Genomic DNA, 14,257 nt, shown 5'->3' with positions numbered 1-14,257 from the left:
CGTGCTCAACAGCGACGTCATCTGCGAGTTCCCCTTCGCGGCGCTCGCCCGCTTCCACCGGCACCACGGCGGCGAGGGCTCCATCGTGGTGACGCGCGTGGAGGAGCCCGCCAAGTACGGCGTGGTGGTGAGCGAGCCCGACACCGGCCGCATCTGCCGCTTCGTGGAGAAGCCGCGCGTCTTCGTCTCCAACAAGATCAACGCCGGCCTCTACATCTTCAGCCCCGGCATCCTGCGCCGCATCCAGGTAGAGGGGCCGGGGGAGCCGGGCTCGGCGGTGGGGCCGGGGCTGCGTCGCCCGCTCAGCGCTGCCCCACGTGCCCCCCAAAGCTGCGACCCACCTCCATCGAGAAGGAGATCTTCCCGGCCATGGCGCAGGAGGGGCAGCTCTACGCCATGGAGCTGCAGGGTGAGGCCCTGCCTGTGGCGCGAGGTCCGGCCTGCGCTGCTGCTCCCCACGATCACGGTGCCTCTGTCCCTGCTGTCACGGTGCCTCTGTCCCTGCAGGCTTCTGGATGGACATTGGGCAGCCCAAGGACTTCCTCACGGGCATGTGCATGTACCTGCAGTCGCTGCGGGCGCAGCACCCCGACCGGCTGCACTCGGGGCCTGGGATCGTAGGGAACGTGCTGGTGGTGAGTGCTGGCCCCACGCCACCTTTTGGGGTCCCCCTTGGGCCAGGGGGCTGCTGCCCTTCTCACTGCAACCCTTACACTGCGCTCTCCTGTCCCTGCGCCCGTCCCCAAGGCTTTGGCACACGCTGCTGTTGGGGCCGTGCTCACTGGGTGGCACTGGGCCCACGCAGAGCCCCCTGCCCACGAGCCTGGCCCCACTCGGCGCCTTCTCTCCCTCCCAGGACCCTAGCGCCAAGATCGGCGCCAACTGCATCATCGGCCCCAACGTGACCATTGGCGCCGGCGTGGTGGTGGAGGACGGCGTGCGCATCAAGCGCTGCACCGTGCTCAAGGGGGCCCGCATCCGCTCCCACTCCTGGCTGGAGTCCTGCATCGTGGGCTGGAGCTGCTCTGTGGGGCAGTGGGTAAGCGAGAAGGGGCTACAGCGCCCTGAGAAGGGGGCAGAGCTCAGCACCTCGACCTCCCACCGTCCCTGCGGCCATGACCGGGCCCCATGGCTCCTGGGGCCTGTCCCCGGTGCAAGTGGTGCCAGGACCTCTCCGGAGCAGGTTCGCATGGAGAACGTGACAGTCCTGGGCGAGGACGTCATCGTGAACGACGAGCTCTACCTCAACGGGGCCAACGTGCTGCCGCACAAGTCCATCGCCGAGTCGGTGCCGGAGCCGCGCATCATCATGTAGCAGCCGCCGGCGCCTGCTTCTGACGGGATTAAATATTTATATTTCCTTCTACCTCTGCCCATCGTCTGAGCGGGGCCCAGGGCCGTTGAGCAGCTGGGGCCCGGCCTCTCCCTCCCCACGACTCCGGGCGCTGCGTAAGGAAGAATAATTTAATGCTCCGTTTCGGGAAGTCGGGCCCCGTCCAGGGGCGCGTTGAACACCACACAAACGCACAGCCCGGCCCGCAGCGGCCAGGGCCCCGCGCCCGGCCCGGTGCTGAGCGAGCCCGGGCCCCTTGCTCGCCCCGGAGCTGCTCCGGGGGCACACGAGGCCCTTGCGGCTCCCTCAGCTCCGGGGGAGCGGAGGGAACGCTGGCCCCGCGGCCCGGCCTCCGGCCTCCCCTGCGCCAGCCTCTCCCTTCCTCCCGTGCCCCTGCCCAGGCCCTCTGCTCGCTCCCAGCCTTCAGCCTCAGGAGGAGGAGGAGGAGGGCCCAGCGAGCGCAGGGCACCAGGACTGGCGGCCGGAGCAGCCGGGGTGCGGGGCTGGGCGCTACGAGCTGGGCGGCTTGGTGAAATCGTCCACCCCCGTGATGGTGGCCTTGCAGAAGAAGCAGTCCTTGTTGTTCATCAGGTGCTGGTTGATGCAGGCTCTGGGAGGAGAGGGCGCAAAACCCACCGTGAGCTCCCCGCCGGCCCGAGACGTGGGGCGGCCCGCGCGCCAGCAGCTGCCCTGGAGAGGGGCGAGCGGCGCCGTGGGCCCCGGCGCGCGGGGGCTCTACTCACTTGCAGGACTTGTGGGAGCAGGGCCGGAAGATGGCCGAGATGGGGTGCGCATAGCAGATGGGGCACAGGTCCTCCTCGCTGGTGGGCTGGGGAGGAAGCGCCCGGCGCTGAGCAGGGGCCCGGCCAAGCCGGGCGCCCCAGAGCGGGGAACCCCACAGAGCTGCCCCCGGTGCCCGTCCTAGACGGGATGGGACTCGGAGGCTGCAAGATGGGGAAGGGGCAGGTGGGGCGCAGAGGGACCCGCTGTGGGACTCACGAGGGTGGTGGCCGCTGCCTGCTTGGACTCCTCGCTCAGGTGGCTCAGCATCTTGTCCACCTTGGCCAGCTCCTCGGCGCTGATGTAATCGGTGTCTGCGGAGACCGACGGGGAACGCGGATGGAGGGAGGCGGGCAGAGCCCCTGCCCGTAGCGGCAGCCCCAGGGCTCCCCGGGGACCCGCGGCGCTGGCGCCGCGGCCGGGCACTTACAGGTGTGCAGGGAGAAGTGGCGCTTGTCGGCGGCGGGCGCCGCGGCCGCCAGGGCCGAGGGCTCCGCGTGGCCCAGCAGGTACTGGATGGAGCGCAGCTGGAAGCAGGGGTCGGCCAGCAGCACCGCCGTGGCGCGCTCCGCCCTGCGGGACACACACCGTCAGCCACGCCGGCGCGTCCGGGCCCCCTGCTCCGTCCCCGCTGCTTCCCGAGCCGCTGCTCCGCCACGGGAGCCCCGGGGGAGCCGCGGCCCGCGCCGGGGAGCAGCAGGTTAACAGCAGCTCTGCCTTTGCGGCAGCCGCACAGCGGCCAAATGAGCCATTTGCTGCCCTAATGGAAACCCGTTTCCCCGGCGCGGCTTTCCGCGCCCGCGTGCCGGGGGCTGCCGTTCCTCCGCGTCCTTCGCCGCGCTCCCAATTCCGGCCCCGCCGGGATGCGGGCGGGCGGCACCTCCTGCTCCGCGGGGGCTCAGCCTCCTCCGGCCACCGTGGCCTCGGCCGGGCGCTCCGGGCTCAATCCCTGCTGGACTGAGTAGAGGTGAGGGGGACGCGAGGGGCGAGAGAAGATGGGGCTGGGGGAAGAGCCACGCGGTCCCGCGCTGTCCCCGCGCCACGCTGGGGAAGGGAGGACATCGCGGCGACAATGAGGATGATGCCAGAGGCAGATCCTGCCCTTTGAGCCGCCTTGGGGCATCCAACCGTGCCGCGATATGCCCTGCTCCGGAGGTGCCAGAGGGACCTCCCCGTGTCCCTCCGTGGCGCTGGGCTCTGTGGGGACGAGGGAGGGCCCCCGGTCACCACGGCCACCACTCCCCGCGCCGGGACCAATGGGCTCCCGCCCGGCCCCCCGCGCCGCTGCCAGCCCGGCGCCTAAATAGCGGCGGGAGCGGGAGCCGCGCTCAGAGCGGCGCGAGGAGCTCCCCATGGGCGCCCCGGGCTGCCGGGGAGGCTGCCGCAGAGCCCCGGGGCGGCGGCGGCGCAGGTAGCGGGGCAGCCCCGCGCAGGGCCATGCTGCCCCTCGGCGCCCCGCGCTAGAGCCGCGGCCGCACCGGGGAGGATCCGGGCCGTCCTCGCTCCGCTTCTCTCCTCCGGGAGCCCTGGCGCCGCTGCCCCGCGCCATGGGGCTCCTGGCGAAGCTGCTGCTGGTGCTGGGGCTGTGCGCGGGCGGGCGGGCGCTGGGTGCCCCCCGCGGCTGCCCCGCCGCCTGCATCTGCACCTCCGACGTGCTGAGCTGCAGCCGGCGGGCGCTGCTGCAGGTGCCCCGCGCGCTGCCCCGCACCGCCACCGCGCTGGACCTCAGCCACAACGGCCTCACGCAGCTCCGCGACGGCTGGCTGGCCGCCCTGCCGCACCTCGAGGCCCTCCACATGGGCCACAACCAGCTCGAGGAGCTCTCGGCGCGCGCCTTCCACAACGGCTCCCGCCTGCGCCACCTCGACATGTCCTCCAACCGCCTGCGCGCCGTCCGCGCCCACTACTTCGCCGCGCTCGTGAGCCTCGAGGAGCTCCTGCTCTACGACAACCGCATCGCCCGCGTCGATGAGGGCGCCTTTGCCGGGCTCAGCGGCTTGCGGAAGGTTTACCTGAGCTGGAATAACCTCACCCATTTCCCCTTCCGCTCCGTGCACGGGCTCGGSAACTACAGCCTCCGCACGCTGGACCTCTCCTCCAACAACCTGAGCAGCGTCCCCGTGGAGGAGCTGGCGGCGCTGCCCGAAAACGTCCGCAACGGCCTCTACCTGCACAACAACCCCGTGACGTGCAGCTGTGCCCTCTACCTGCTGCTGCGCCGCTGGAAGCAGCAGGGCTTCCGCTCCGTGAAGGACTTCTCCGAGGAGCACACCTGCAAGGTCTCCGACCACGTGCCCCGCTCGCTCATTCGGTTCCTCAAGTACAGCCAGATGTTTGAGAACTGCTCCGGCGGCCCCGAGGACGCCCCGCGCGCCCGGCCCTTCCCGGCGCTCGTGAGCCAGACCCTCCTCATCACCTGCAACGCCAGCCTGCCGCCGGCGGCCCCCACCTACATGTGGATCACGCCGCACCACGAGCCCGTCAAGCAGCCCGGCAACAGCAACCGCTCCTTGGAGGTCTACAGCAACGGCAGCCTCAAGATCTCGGCGGCCAAGCCCTGGCACTCGGGGGTTTACGTGTGCCTGGCCATCAGCAGCCCCCAGAACTTCAGCCGCATGTGTGAGGTCAACGTCACCGTCCACTACCCCAAGCCGGACGGCGAGACCTTCAGCACCGGCCTCACCACGCTCCTGGGCTGCATCGTCAGCCTGCTGCTGGTGCTCGTTTACCTGTTCCTCACGCCGTGCCGCTGCCTGAGGTGCTGCAAGAAGGCGGCGCCGCGGAGCCCTCCGCAGGAGTGCAGCGCCCAGTCCTCCATCCTGAGCGCCACGCCGCCGGCCACCGAGGCGCCCAACCGCAAGGCCAGCGCCCACAAGCACGTGGTCTTCCTGGAGCCCCTCAGGGAGACGCACAACGGCAAGATCCGCCTGGCCCTGGGCGAGGACTTCCCCGACGCCAAGCACCCCAAGGTGCTGCAGCTCAAGTCAGACTCRGAGTCCATCAGCTCCGTCTTCTCCGACACCCCCATTGTGGCGTAGYGGAGCTCTCACAAGAGCCGGAGCCTCCTGAGAACCACGTCTGAGAGCCGTGGTCTCCATCGCTGCTGGAGGAGGGTTATTAGGCACCCCTTAATCCCTCCCTTGACCGCTAGCTGCGAGGGCGAACCTGCATCACCCGCTGCCGCTTCATCCGCGCCCGGGCACACCGCTAAGTCACTGGCAACGACCTCGTTAGGGCGAACGGCACCGCTAATTACCCCGGCTCTCCCGAACCGACCTCCCCCTTCCACTGGCTGAACTTCACCGGGGACACGGAGCGTGGCCGCCCGCCACGTCCTCAACCCCGGGAAAGCCGAGCGCTGCCACCACGGACCCGCCGTGGCAGCCCCAGCAAGGAGGGGCACAAGGTGGGCACCATCCTCGCCCTGGGGGGCAGACGCGTTGAGTCTCGTGCAAGGGGAGCTGGGCTCCCTCCTGCCGCCGCCTGCACCGCGCAGGGTGGGATTTCGGCCAGCGTGTCCCTCTCCGGACAGCTCCGGGGCGTCTCGGAGYCCATGCAGCCGAGGCAACGTTACAAGCTTTCACCTCCTAACGCTCCCCACAAGCTGTAAAACAGCGAGGAMAGGAGCGCAGCAGGCGACGTGACCCCCAGCGCCCCGACCCGCATGGCTCAGAGCATCCCGTGCCACCAAGGACGACGAGGTCTCCGACGCACCATCCTCCCTTCCCTGCTTCTCCTTGAGACGGACAAAGGCGCTGCTGAAGCACAGCTATTTAGGCAGTAATCTAATAAGCCTATCGATAAATGTGAGTAATCTCTCCTCTCTCGGGTCATAATTCTCTGGTTACATTTGAATAAAAAGGGAAAAAAAAGGCCTATTTTTTTAAGCTCACGCTGGTCCTGCTGTCTCCTTGTCCTTGCAGGGAACTGCCGCAGAGCTGCCCGGGCTTCCCGGCGGGAAGCGGGCTGCTCCCCTGTGCCAGGGGCCGGCTGGGTGCGGAGGGAGCCCCGAGACGCCGCCGCGGCGGCTCGAGACGGGCAGCGGTGCCCGCRCGGGGCCCGCAGCCGCCTTCGCTGTCAGGTTGCATTAACTTGGCCGTGGTGAGGAGGGGGTGCAGAGGAGCGGAGAGCGAGCCGCTGGCCCGGGGCCAGCGCGAGGGAGAGCTGTGTCAGGTCACTTGTCCCCGGCAGGGCACGTCGCCCCAGCGCCGGCTTGGGCACTGGGGAGGGAGCAGCGCCCRCTGGCACCCAGGTGGCAAGAGGCACCTCTGGAGAGCAGGAGCCCCGTTTAGATCTGGGGAAGAGAGACCTAGGGAGCCCCTTGAGTGCCCCCCATGGTGGGGTCCCCGCTTACCTTGCGCTGGTGGCTCCAAGGCACTCTGCCCACCCATCCAAGGAGAGCGGAGCGCGTGGGAGGGCGGCTGTCCCGAGGGAACGGCGGCCTCCCGCCCGCCGCGCATCAGCCCCACGCGTGACCCGCCTTGCGACGCTGCGTGGTGGCTGGGAAAGGCGACGGGACGCGGGGTGACAYGCGCCACCCACCCGTGCCCTTGTTGTTGATGATGCCAAGGTGCTTCATGAGCATGGAGATACTATGGGATGGGTAAATGTYCCCCTTCGAGGATGGCGCTGAGGCAATGCCATCCCCTGGCTTTGCATCTAGATAGGGATCCCATTGGAAGGATGACTGGAATTTCCCTGTGCCTCAGTTTCTAAAATGAGTTCTTCTGGACAGGAACCTTCTCAAAGTTCTTGCTTTGCTCACGCAAACTCGCTCCTCCATCACCTGCCGAGCAATTCACCTTTAGCCCCCCAAATCCAGCAACCTGCTGACGTTCTAGCTGCATGAAGTACCTCAGAGTCCCACCGTGCCTGGAAAACCCCCCCAGAGATGTGCCCAGAGACAGAGGACACGCAATCCTTCACCCCAGCATGGCCGTCAAGAGTGTCCAGAAACCGGCATGGAGCAGGAGATGAGAGGGAGCATGAGGGAACCCAGGGCCAGCCCACACAGTGTCCCCAAACACCACCGTGCTTGTGGAGATGGGGCCAAGCCCCATGGGACAGAGCAAAGCCCCAGCGAGCTTGAAGCATGTTCTGCCTCCAAACGCCACGTCCCTCTCCAAAAGGAGAGACCCTGAAGGAGGCAGAAGGATGTGTGGCCTGGCCCAACGTTGCCAGCTCCTGCTCAGGCTGGTGGGACAAGGTGCTGCTCTGGTCTCTAGCTTCTTGAAGGGATTGGGCTGGGAGATGTTGTAACCTGTGGCTGCTTTTCTCCTAACATCCTTGTGGGCCTCCTTGCAACTCTCCCCCCCTCTCTCACACTCAGATTAACTCCCCAAGGCTTAGGGCACCTGCAAACTTGCATGTCCATCAGGACGAAAACTCAGGGAAAGCCCATGCTAGAACTGCAGTGTTAGTGAAGCACATGAGGGTCTGCCCTGGGACCCACCAGCCTGGTCAAGGTCAGCTCTTCTAGGCTGTCTGCAAGACTTCTATCCCAGAAGCAAGGCCCTCCACTCTGCTGAGAATGGTACATCCAAGGTTTGTATTAAGCACCTCTCCCAAGGGCTTTCAGTCCATGTTTACCCAGGAAAACCCTTCTCCCACATCTCACACCTTGCTGAGCCTCAGGAAGGACCCGCAACCCCCTTGCTGCTCCCGTCAGCAAGGTGGGGACCTGCCAAAGCAGTTCATTAAGCAGCTTGAAAGCCTTTATGGCATCTCATCTCAGCGAGGCAAAGCCCGTAGCCATCAGCAGAGCCTCCCCGCCAGGCCGGAGCTTGCAAACGTAAGGGACGGTCCCCGGGGAACCCACTGTCCTCTTTGGGCAGCCATCTGCACCATTAGAGCCCCGGCTCGCTGCCAGACGCCGGCCTCCTGCTCCGCGGCTCTGCAGGGCGAAGGACCGGGTCGGCACAAAGCTCGGCGTCCCAGGCACGCAACGACCCACGCTGGTGGCCGTGAAGGACTCGTGTTGGGGACCTTTGGCACCATCTCCAGGGCTCACTGCTCTCTCCCCAGCGTTTGGAGCTCAGTTAGGGCAGCCTGGCCGTGCCCAGCGCTGCTCCGGTCAGCACAGCTACTCACCCTGCCTTTGCTCCTGCTGCCGGGGTTGGATGTGCCATGCACAGGACTGGGGGGCTCTCCTTAGGACACCCTTCGTTTTCCAAAACGACCAAACTGGCAAGGGCAGCGTGACGCCCGCTCCTGCCACCCAGTGCAATCCCACCCTTGGCTCATCCTTGTGCCCAGGACTTTGCATTCAGAGCTGACCRCAGTAAGATCAGACTAATCACAAAAACTAGGCCTGACACCTTCATTCTTCTCTGCTGTACGTTCCGCAGCTCATACGCCCACAATGACCACGTGCGCGTGGGGGTCCACCAGCCCCAGCTTCAGGCCTTGCCCCCTTGCCCMTCACCAGCTCTCGGCAGGATCATTACGCAAGCTCTCCTCCGGGCCAACCCCGCTCCATTAGCTCACTCCAAAGGAGGCTTAATAGAAAATCTGCTCAATTATTTAGCAGGCAAAGYGGGGGGGGATGACACCAGCTGAAGGCAGCCAGGGGCTCTGGCAGGGACCCAGCGATTCAGACCGACTGCTGGGCTCCCGCTTCCGCTCTCCCTCCCCTCCCCAGGAAAACAAGGCTCGGGCATCAGAGCCCGGCGAAACGCGGAGCGCGGGGGCCTCCCGGCCACGAGGAACCCTCGAGGAAGACGCTGCCCAGCACCTGGGTGGGGGGCAGCAGGTCAGGGGAATGTTATGGAAGCCAGAAGTGTCCCCAGACACTTGGGTAAGACAAGACATGATGCCCCCAAGTGTCTTACCCAAGTGTCTTACCCAAGACATGATGCCCCCAGGCTCCCCTCTTGTTGGGGCCATCTGCTCTCTGAAGACACTCCATGGAACTGGTATCAACACAAAGTTTTCCTTCCACCCATCCAGCCCCCCAGAAGCATTTGGGAGTCGTGTTAACGGTGACCCCGGGAGGCTTGATAAAAAGCAGGAAGGTGGGATAAGGATGGCACCAATGGTCCATCATGAGCAGCATCAACTCTCCTGCCTCTCCTCCTTGACTTGAAGGAAACGCACTTCTTCCTTCTCAAAAGCACAGCGCGGACTAACGCCACCGATGTATCGGTTGTCTCATCACATCCGAGCCCGGGTCATGTTCAGTGTTCCCTTGATCGGTGCTTAATGGCTCTCTTCTGTGCCAGGAGTCCGTAACGAGAGGACTTGCTGCCTGGCTGAGTGTCCTGTGCTGGGCAAAGGAACAGCAGAGGCGTCCGACTGCATCCCGGTAGCGCTCCCRGGTGAGTCTCCACGTCGGCACCATGCAGGGTCCCAGGTCTCCTTATCCCTGACGTTCCCCGTTGGGGCATTTTGGGGACCTTGTCCTTCCGCTCCTGGATGAACACAAGGTCTCTGCCCAAGGCAAACCCTGCAGCACCTTTCAACAGAGCGAACGGTGCTTCTGTGGCTCGTTACAGATGTTGACCCTTCAGAGAGATTCCTAAGCCAGGCCCAGAGAAGCCGTCCCCAAACCATGAAAGTCTCATCAAGTCTCACCCCAGGTCCTCATCTTCTCAGGCAGAGCCTCCCTGCAGTGAACCAGTTTGGTTAACAGCTACCATCTTGGGTAAACTCCGTAAGGAAGCTCCCATAAGCTCAGGTCTGAGCTGTATAATCACCCCCTACTATTCACTAAGTACGTGGAAATCCACCAGTTACTAATTAGGACCCAGAAGAAATTAGGACCTGCTTCCAACACTGCTCAGGTGCTTCTGAGGAAGCAAAGAAGTCCCAGAACTATTTGCCCATCCTGTTATCCTGCTCGCTACACTGAGAGAAAAGAAGGAGCACCAAGAAGGAATGGTTAATATAAAAGGAGTTGATATGAAATGGGTCTGATCTGGACAGACTGATTACATGTCAGGTCCTTCACATCTCTTCAGTTATTTCTCTCAGCTACACGACCTATGGCAACCATCTCCAGCAGGAGACGACTGACCCGAGGAAGCTTCTAATCCTCCTTTTCCCTTCCATGGACCATCCACTTATTTGTGCGCTTGGACACGGACATTCCTGATCCTGCTGTCCAGCCTTTATTGACCTACATCATCTCCCCAGCTTCAGGGCAACCGCGGGGTAGGGACTGCAGCAACGTTCCTATGGGTTTCTGCTCATCATAGCTGGAAGCTCTAGAGCATCCGAAGGATCTTGGTGCAAATGGGTGTACACAGAGGATCAAAACAGCTCCAAAGCCTTGAGGGACACAAGGGCAGTAGAAAAGCCTCTGCCTTTCATCCCTGCATGTGCTTTGCTGCCCCTCCATCCTCTTCTGCCTTGCTCTTGTGGATTGCAGTGGCGGAGAGAACCACCCCACAGGCAGAGGACGACGCTCACGCTCAGCTCCCGAGCCAAGACACCCRCACCGAGAGTCCCGCGAAGGCAGGGAGTGATTCAGTCTTCTCCTCACAACGTGAGTTACTCTGGCTGTGGTTTTGCTGAGCTCTCCTTCCCCCTCAGGCTGCCCCTGCCCTCCGCTCCGGTCGGGATGGAGGATCTCCAAGCCACTCCGCCCTCGGTATTTTTACATCTTGATTGAGCTAAATAACGCCGCGGCAGCGCTTGCCTGCCTCTCTCAAAACAGCAACGGCTCAAACCTCAGATTTAGTGCAGGGCTTTGCAAAACCGTGCAGAAGCACTTTCTTTTATGGAGACTTTTCCCTGGGCTTTCTCCTCTTTCACCTTGGGTTTCTCCCACTCAGCTATGTCCTCTGGAAGGAAATGCTGCTTTTCCCACAGCAATTCCCCAGCTCTAATTTAGTGCCCCTTGGCAGCACCCAAGGAGGTGGCTACGGAGCCCTAGGCAGAGACCGGCCACTACCAGCGATGAGCTGTGACCACCTCAGGTTTGGCCATCAGTGGCCAGATGCCATCTGACCAGCAGAGCCCAAGGGGCACAGGACTACCTGGCTACTTACAGCCCCTTTGCTATTGCCCAGGTTTTGCTCACCCCAAAGTCCAGCTGGCTTTTCAGGCAAGGGGGAGACACAACCTGGAGGCCTTTTGTCTTTCCAGAAGCCCCAGCAGGCTGGCGATGAGATCCTCATCACACCATCAGCTCCCCGGGGCTTTTTGGAGTTTGCTCAAGTACCTTTTGCCCCTTCCACGCAGCCGAGTTCTGGGGRAGAGCAAAATCCCCGCCGTGTTCACATCCCAGAAAGGCCACTGAGCAAGTGACCTTGTGCTGAGCACTTGGCACTGTCACCCTTGGGGCTGTGCGACTGGTGCAGCCGCCACGGGAGGCAGGATATAATTAGATTTATTTGTGTACATCTTTGGAGTCCTTGAGAGAAGAAGCTGAAAGACTGGCTGCAGGGCAAAGCCGCTCGGCCAGCTGCGTCCTCTGGATGTGAGAACAGGCAGGACGCACATGGAAGAGCCCCATCTCCTACAGCACCTTAGGGCGCACGGCGGCAGGACACTGGGAGACAGCAAAGGCAGGGTGGCCTTTGCTCTGAACCAATTTCATGGCTCAGAGCGAGCTGGCAGACACACGTAAAGCATCAACAGCCCTCAACTCTGAGCCAGGGCTCCACTAATGGCATCTTCAGCAAAGACCCTGAGCTGTTCCCCATCACGTGAACCTCTGCATCCACAATAACCATGGACAGGTAACAGGCTGGACAACTGGATTTGTGCCTGCTGCCTCTCAGTGCTGGGTCAGCATCTGAGATCATGTTCCTCTTTCCCTTGCTCTCATCTGCCTTGGGATCTCCAAGGGACTGATGTGCCTCGTGCTCCCTAGCCTCCTCTTTGGAGGCACCCAAGCATTGAAGAGGGAAAGGTCAGAGCARCCACAAATTATGCTTTTCCCTGGGGCACTCAGTGTTTATGAAGAAGCTGTCCAGAGAACATCACTTCATCTGTCAGGAAACACTGCTCTTTGGATGGAAGGTCTCCAGTCCAACCTCCTTCCCCCTGAAGGTCTCCAGTCCAACCTCCCATTCACAGTGAGATAACGACCAACACCACATGCTAAGTTAGTTCAGCTTTGGCTTTTTCCTGCCAAATCACTCCCCCAGTACTGTACCACGGAATAACCGGTAGTCATAAAGACAGGAAGACTTGGTCCACTGGAAAATCAATGTCACATCAGTGTCCTGACAGGATTCACCTCATTCCTCTGTCACTGGTCTGGACAGCTGGAGAGCTCTACTCACATTTTGACGCTTCCTCAAGAAGCATCTAGAGTGGAAGAGCTTATAATCAACTCCCGTACCAAGTCTCACGTCCTGCAGCACAAGACCTTTACATGCAGCATTCACAGCCTTCAACAGTGGCTCGCCCTTACACACAGTGCCAGACCCCATTTTGGGGAGGAAGCTGCAGATTTGCAGTCTGCACAGCACCTCAGAGCAACCTCTCCTGAGCTCAAGAGCTTTCTTGCACCATTAACAGGAGTTTTGGGATGCAAGTGCTGCAGGGGAACGTAGGTCTTTGGCTTCTGCCTGCTCATTGCACCACACCTGCCTCTTCTCACTCCGGTCTTCATGAACTCACACTGCTCTGTAACATCTCCCATGGCACTGCCTGCAGCAGCCACCCAAAGCAACGGTGTTTTGGCAGACAGAAGTCACTCACCCTTGAACATCGGTGTCCACAAGCAGCCGGACCAGTATCCCTGTCACAGCCACGAGGATTGGGTAATGATCCACGCTCTCCAGCCCTGTGGAGGCAAAAAGAGACAGTCACTCCTACAAGCAGGACCAGAGGCTTCCTGATCAGGGATCTAGCTCAACCTGGCAGAGATGATCACACGCATCTCTTGGATGAATTTGGAGACATGCAATGCTTCCCAAGAGCATTCCTCCAGGACATTTTCAATGGGAAGAGAGGGACAGAGACTGTGTGCTGGACTCACCGGGCAGYCGGAGGTTGACCACTCTGTCAAACAGGTTCCTTTCTGCTGTCACACGATTCAACACCTGGTTCAAGAGCTGTATGGAGAAAAGCAGATGGAGTTTGCATGTCCTCAATAGGGCTTCTTGTGTGTAGCACCCAAAAACATGCTTGCCAGCAGCATGTCAGGCTCAGAGCGTGGGTGCTGCCAAGTGGGTTCCCCCTCCATTGGTGGAGAAAGCACGTTAAGAGACAGAATTAATAGAGCACTTTAGGAATTAACACATTTGCCCCTTTTTACGCCTCCTAAATCTCTGCCGTGAAATGAACAGCTCTGCAACATGCTCCTTAACTGCAAGGGTTGAAGCATCAGCTATCAYGGTGGTCATGGCCTGATAGAGAACCTGGAGAAACTGCCACCCACCAGGCAGGACCGCAGCAAGGGCACGTGCTCCCATGAGGAAAATGAAAGGCTGAAGGAAGGTGCTGGGCACCTCTGTGGGTCCACATGGGCTTGCAGCATGCTCCTAGCTTGGCCAAACTCCAGGGGCAAGTGGCACCGTGCCACGGTGGTTTTAGCAGAGCCAAACCTCATGAGTGAGGGTCAAGTTGAGATCAAGCTGATCTCAGACTGAATCCAAGCATCTTTCGCTTAAGAATCCCACCTACCTCTACTTTTTGGGGCATGAAGGTCTTGGCAAGCAGAGCTTACAGTCCCTAGGATGTGCCACAGCCTGTGAACATGAGCTGGCAGTGGGGAGAGGGGCAGGCAATGGGCCAGGCAAGGGTCCTGCCTACCCTGGAGCTGGCAGCAGGACAGATCTGCTGGTCCTRGAGCGCGGGACAAGTGCACAGAGAGCAAACTGCTGCTCTGCTTGATGGAGCATCACCACGGGCAGAGATTTCTGCCTATGAACAGCACTGGAGGAGCCAGCTGTAAAGACACTTCATCAGCCACGATTAGCMCGTGCCCAAACCCCCAGCGGGACACGTGGGGCCATTCCACACTTGACACCAGCACTGTGARCTGTGAGTAGTCTCTTAGATGCAGCATCCTTCTCCTGTCACCCTCGGGCATCAACAGCCAACTCTACCCAGCCCACTCTTCATGCGGGCAGGTTCAGCACTGGGGCTCAGCTCTGTAGGGACACCAGGAGGTGCGGAGGGTGCTGTGACACCCTGCTCTCCGCTGGCTCTCCCTCAGCCTCCTTAGACCATGTGCTGGAGAGGCTT

At 61.9% G+C, this 14,257-nt stretch overlaps 3 protein-coding genes across 3 annotated transcripts in view; 2 read left to right on the top strand and 1 right to left on the bottom strand.

Moving 5' to 3' along the window:
* Positions 1-7: 7 nt before the first annotated feature.
* On the top strand, positions 8-1,323 carry GMPPB (GDP-mannose pyrophosphorylase B). The gene is made up of 5 exons (XM_026041511.1): positions 8-247; positions 331-409; positions 508-635; positions 857-1,039; positions 1,184-1,323. Exons 2-5 carry the CDS (start codon positions 370-372, stop codon positions 1,313-1,315), a joined length of 483 nt encoding a protein of 160 aa, XP_025897296.1. The 5' UTR covers positions 8-247; positions 331-369; the 3' UTR covers positions 1,316-1,323.
* Positions 1,324-1,828: 505 nt separating this feature from the next.
* RNF123 (ring finger protein 123) overlaps positions 1,829-14,257 on the bottom strand; it is a 46,785-nt gene continuing 34,356 nt past the window's right edge. The window contains exons 33-38 of the mRNA XM_026041512.1: positions 13,047-13,122; positions 12,767-12,851; positions 2,544-2,686; positions 2,333-2,427; positions 2,077-2,162; positions 1,829-1,943 (exon numbers count right to left, since the gene is read on the bottom strand). Of these exons, the coding sequence (XP_025897297.1) occupies positions 1,844-1,943; positions 2,077-2,162; positions 2,333-2,427; positions 2,544-2,686; positions 12,767-12,851; positions 13,047-13,122 (585 nt within the window). The 3' untranslated portion in view covers positions 1,829-1,843. The remainder of the gene's footprint in view (positions 1,944-2,076; positions 2,163-2,332; positions 2,428-2,543; positions 2,687-12,766; positions 12,852-13,046; positions 13,123-14,257) is intronic.
* On the top strand, positions 3,661-5,270 carry AMIGO3 (adhesion molecule with Ig like domain 3). The gene has a single exon (XM_026041504.1). It carries the CDS (start codon positions 3,661-3,663, stop codon positions 5,149-5,151), a length of 1,491 nt encoding a protein of 496 aa, XP_025897289.1. The 3' UTR covers positions 5,152-5,270.

Source organism: Nothoprocta perdicaria, unplaced genomic scaffold (genome assembly GCF_003342845.1).
Source record: "Nothoprocta perdicaria isolate Ctin4 unplaced genomic scaffold, notPer1 scaffold_287, whole genome shotgun sequence".
Taxonomy (NCBI): Eukaryota; Metazoa; Chordata; class Aves; order Tinamiformes; family Tinamidae; genus Nothoprocta; species Nothoprocta perdicaria.
The sequence above is the reverse complement of the archived record's forward strand: the minus strand, read 5'-3'. Positions and strand labels throughout refer to the sequence as shown.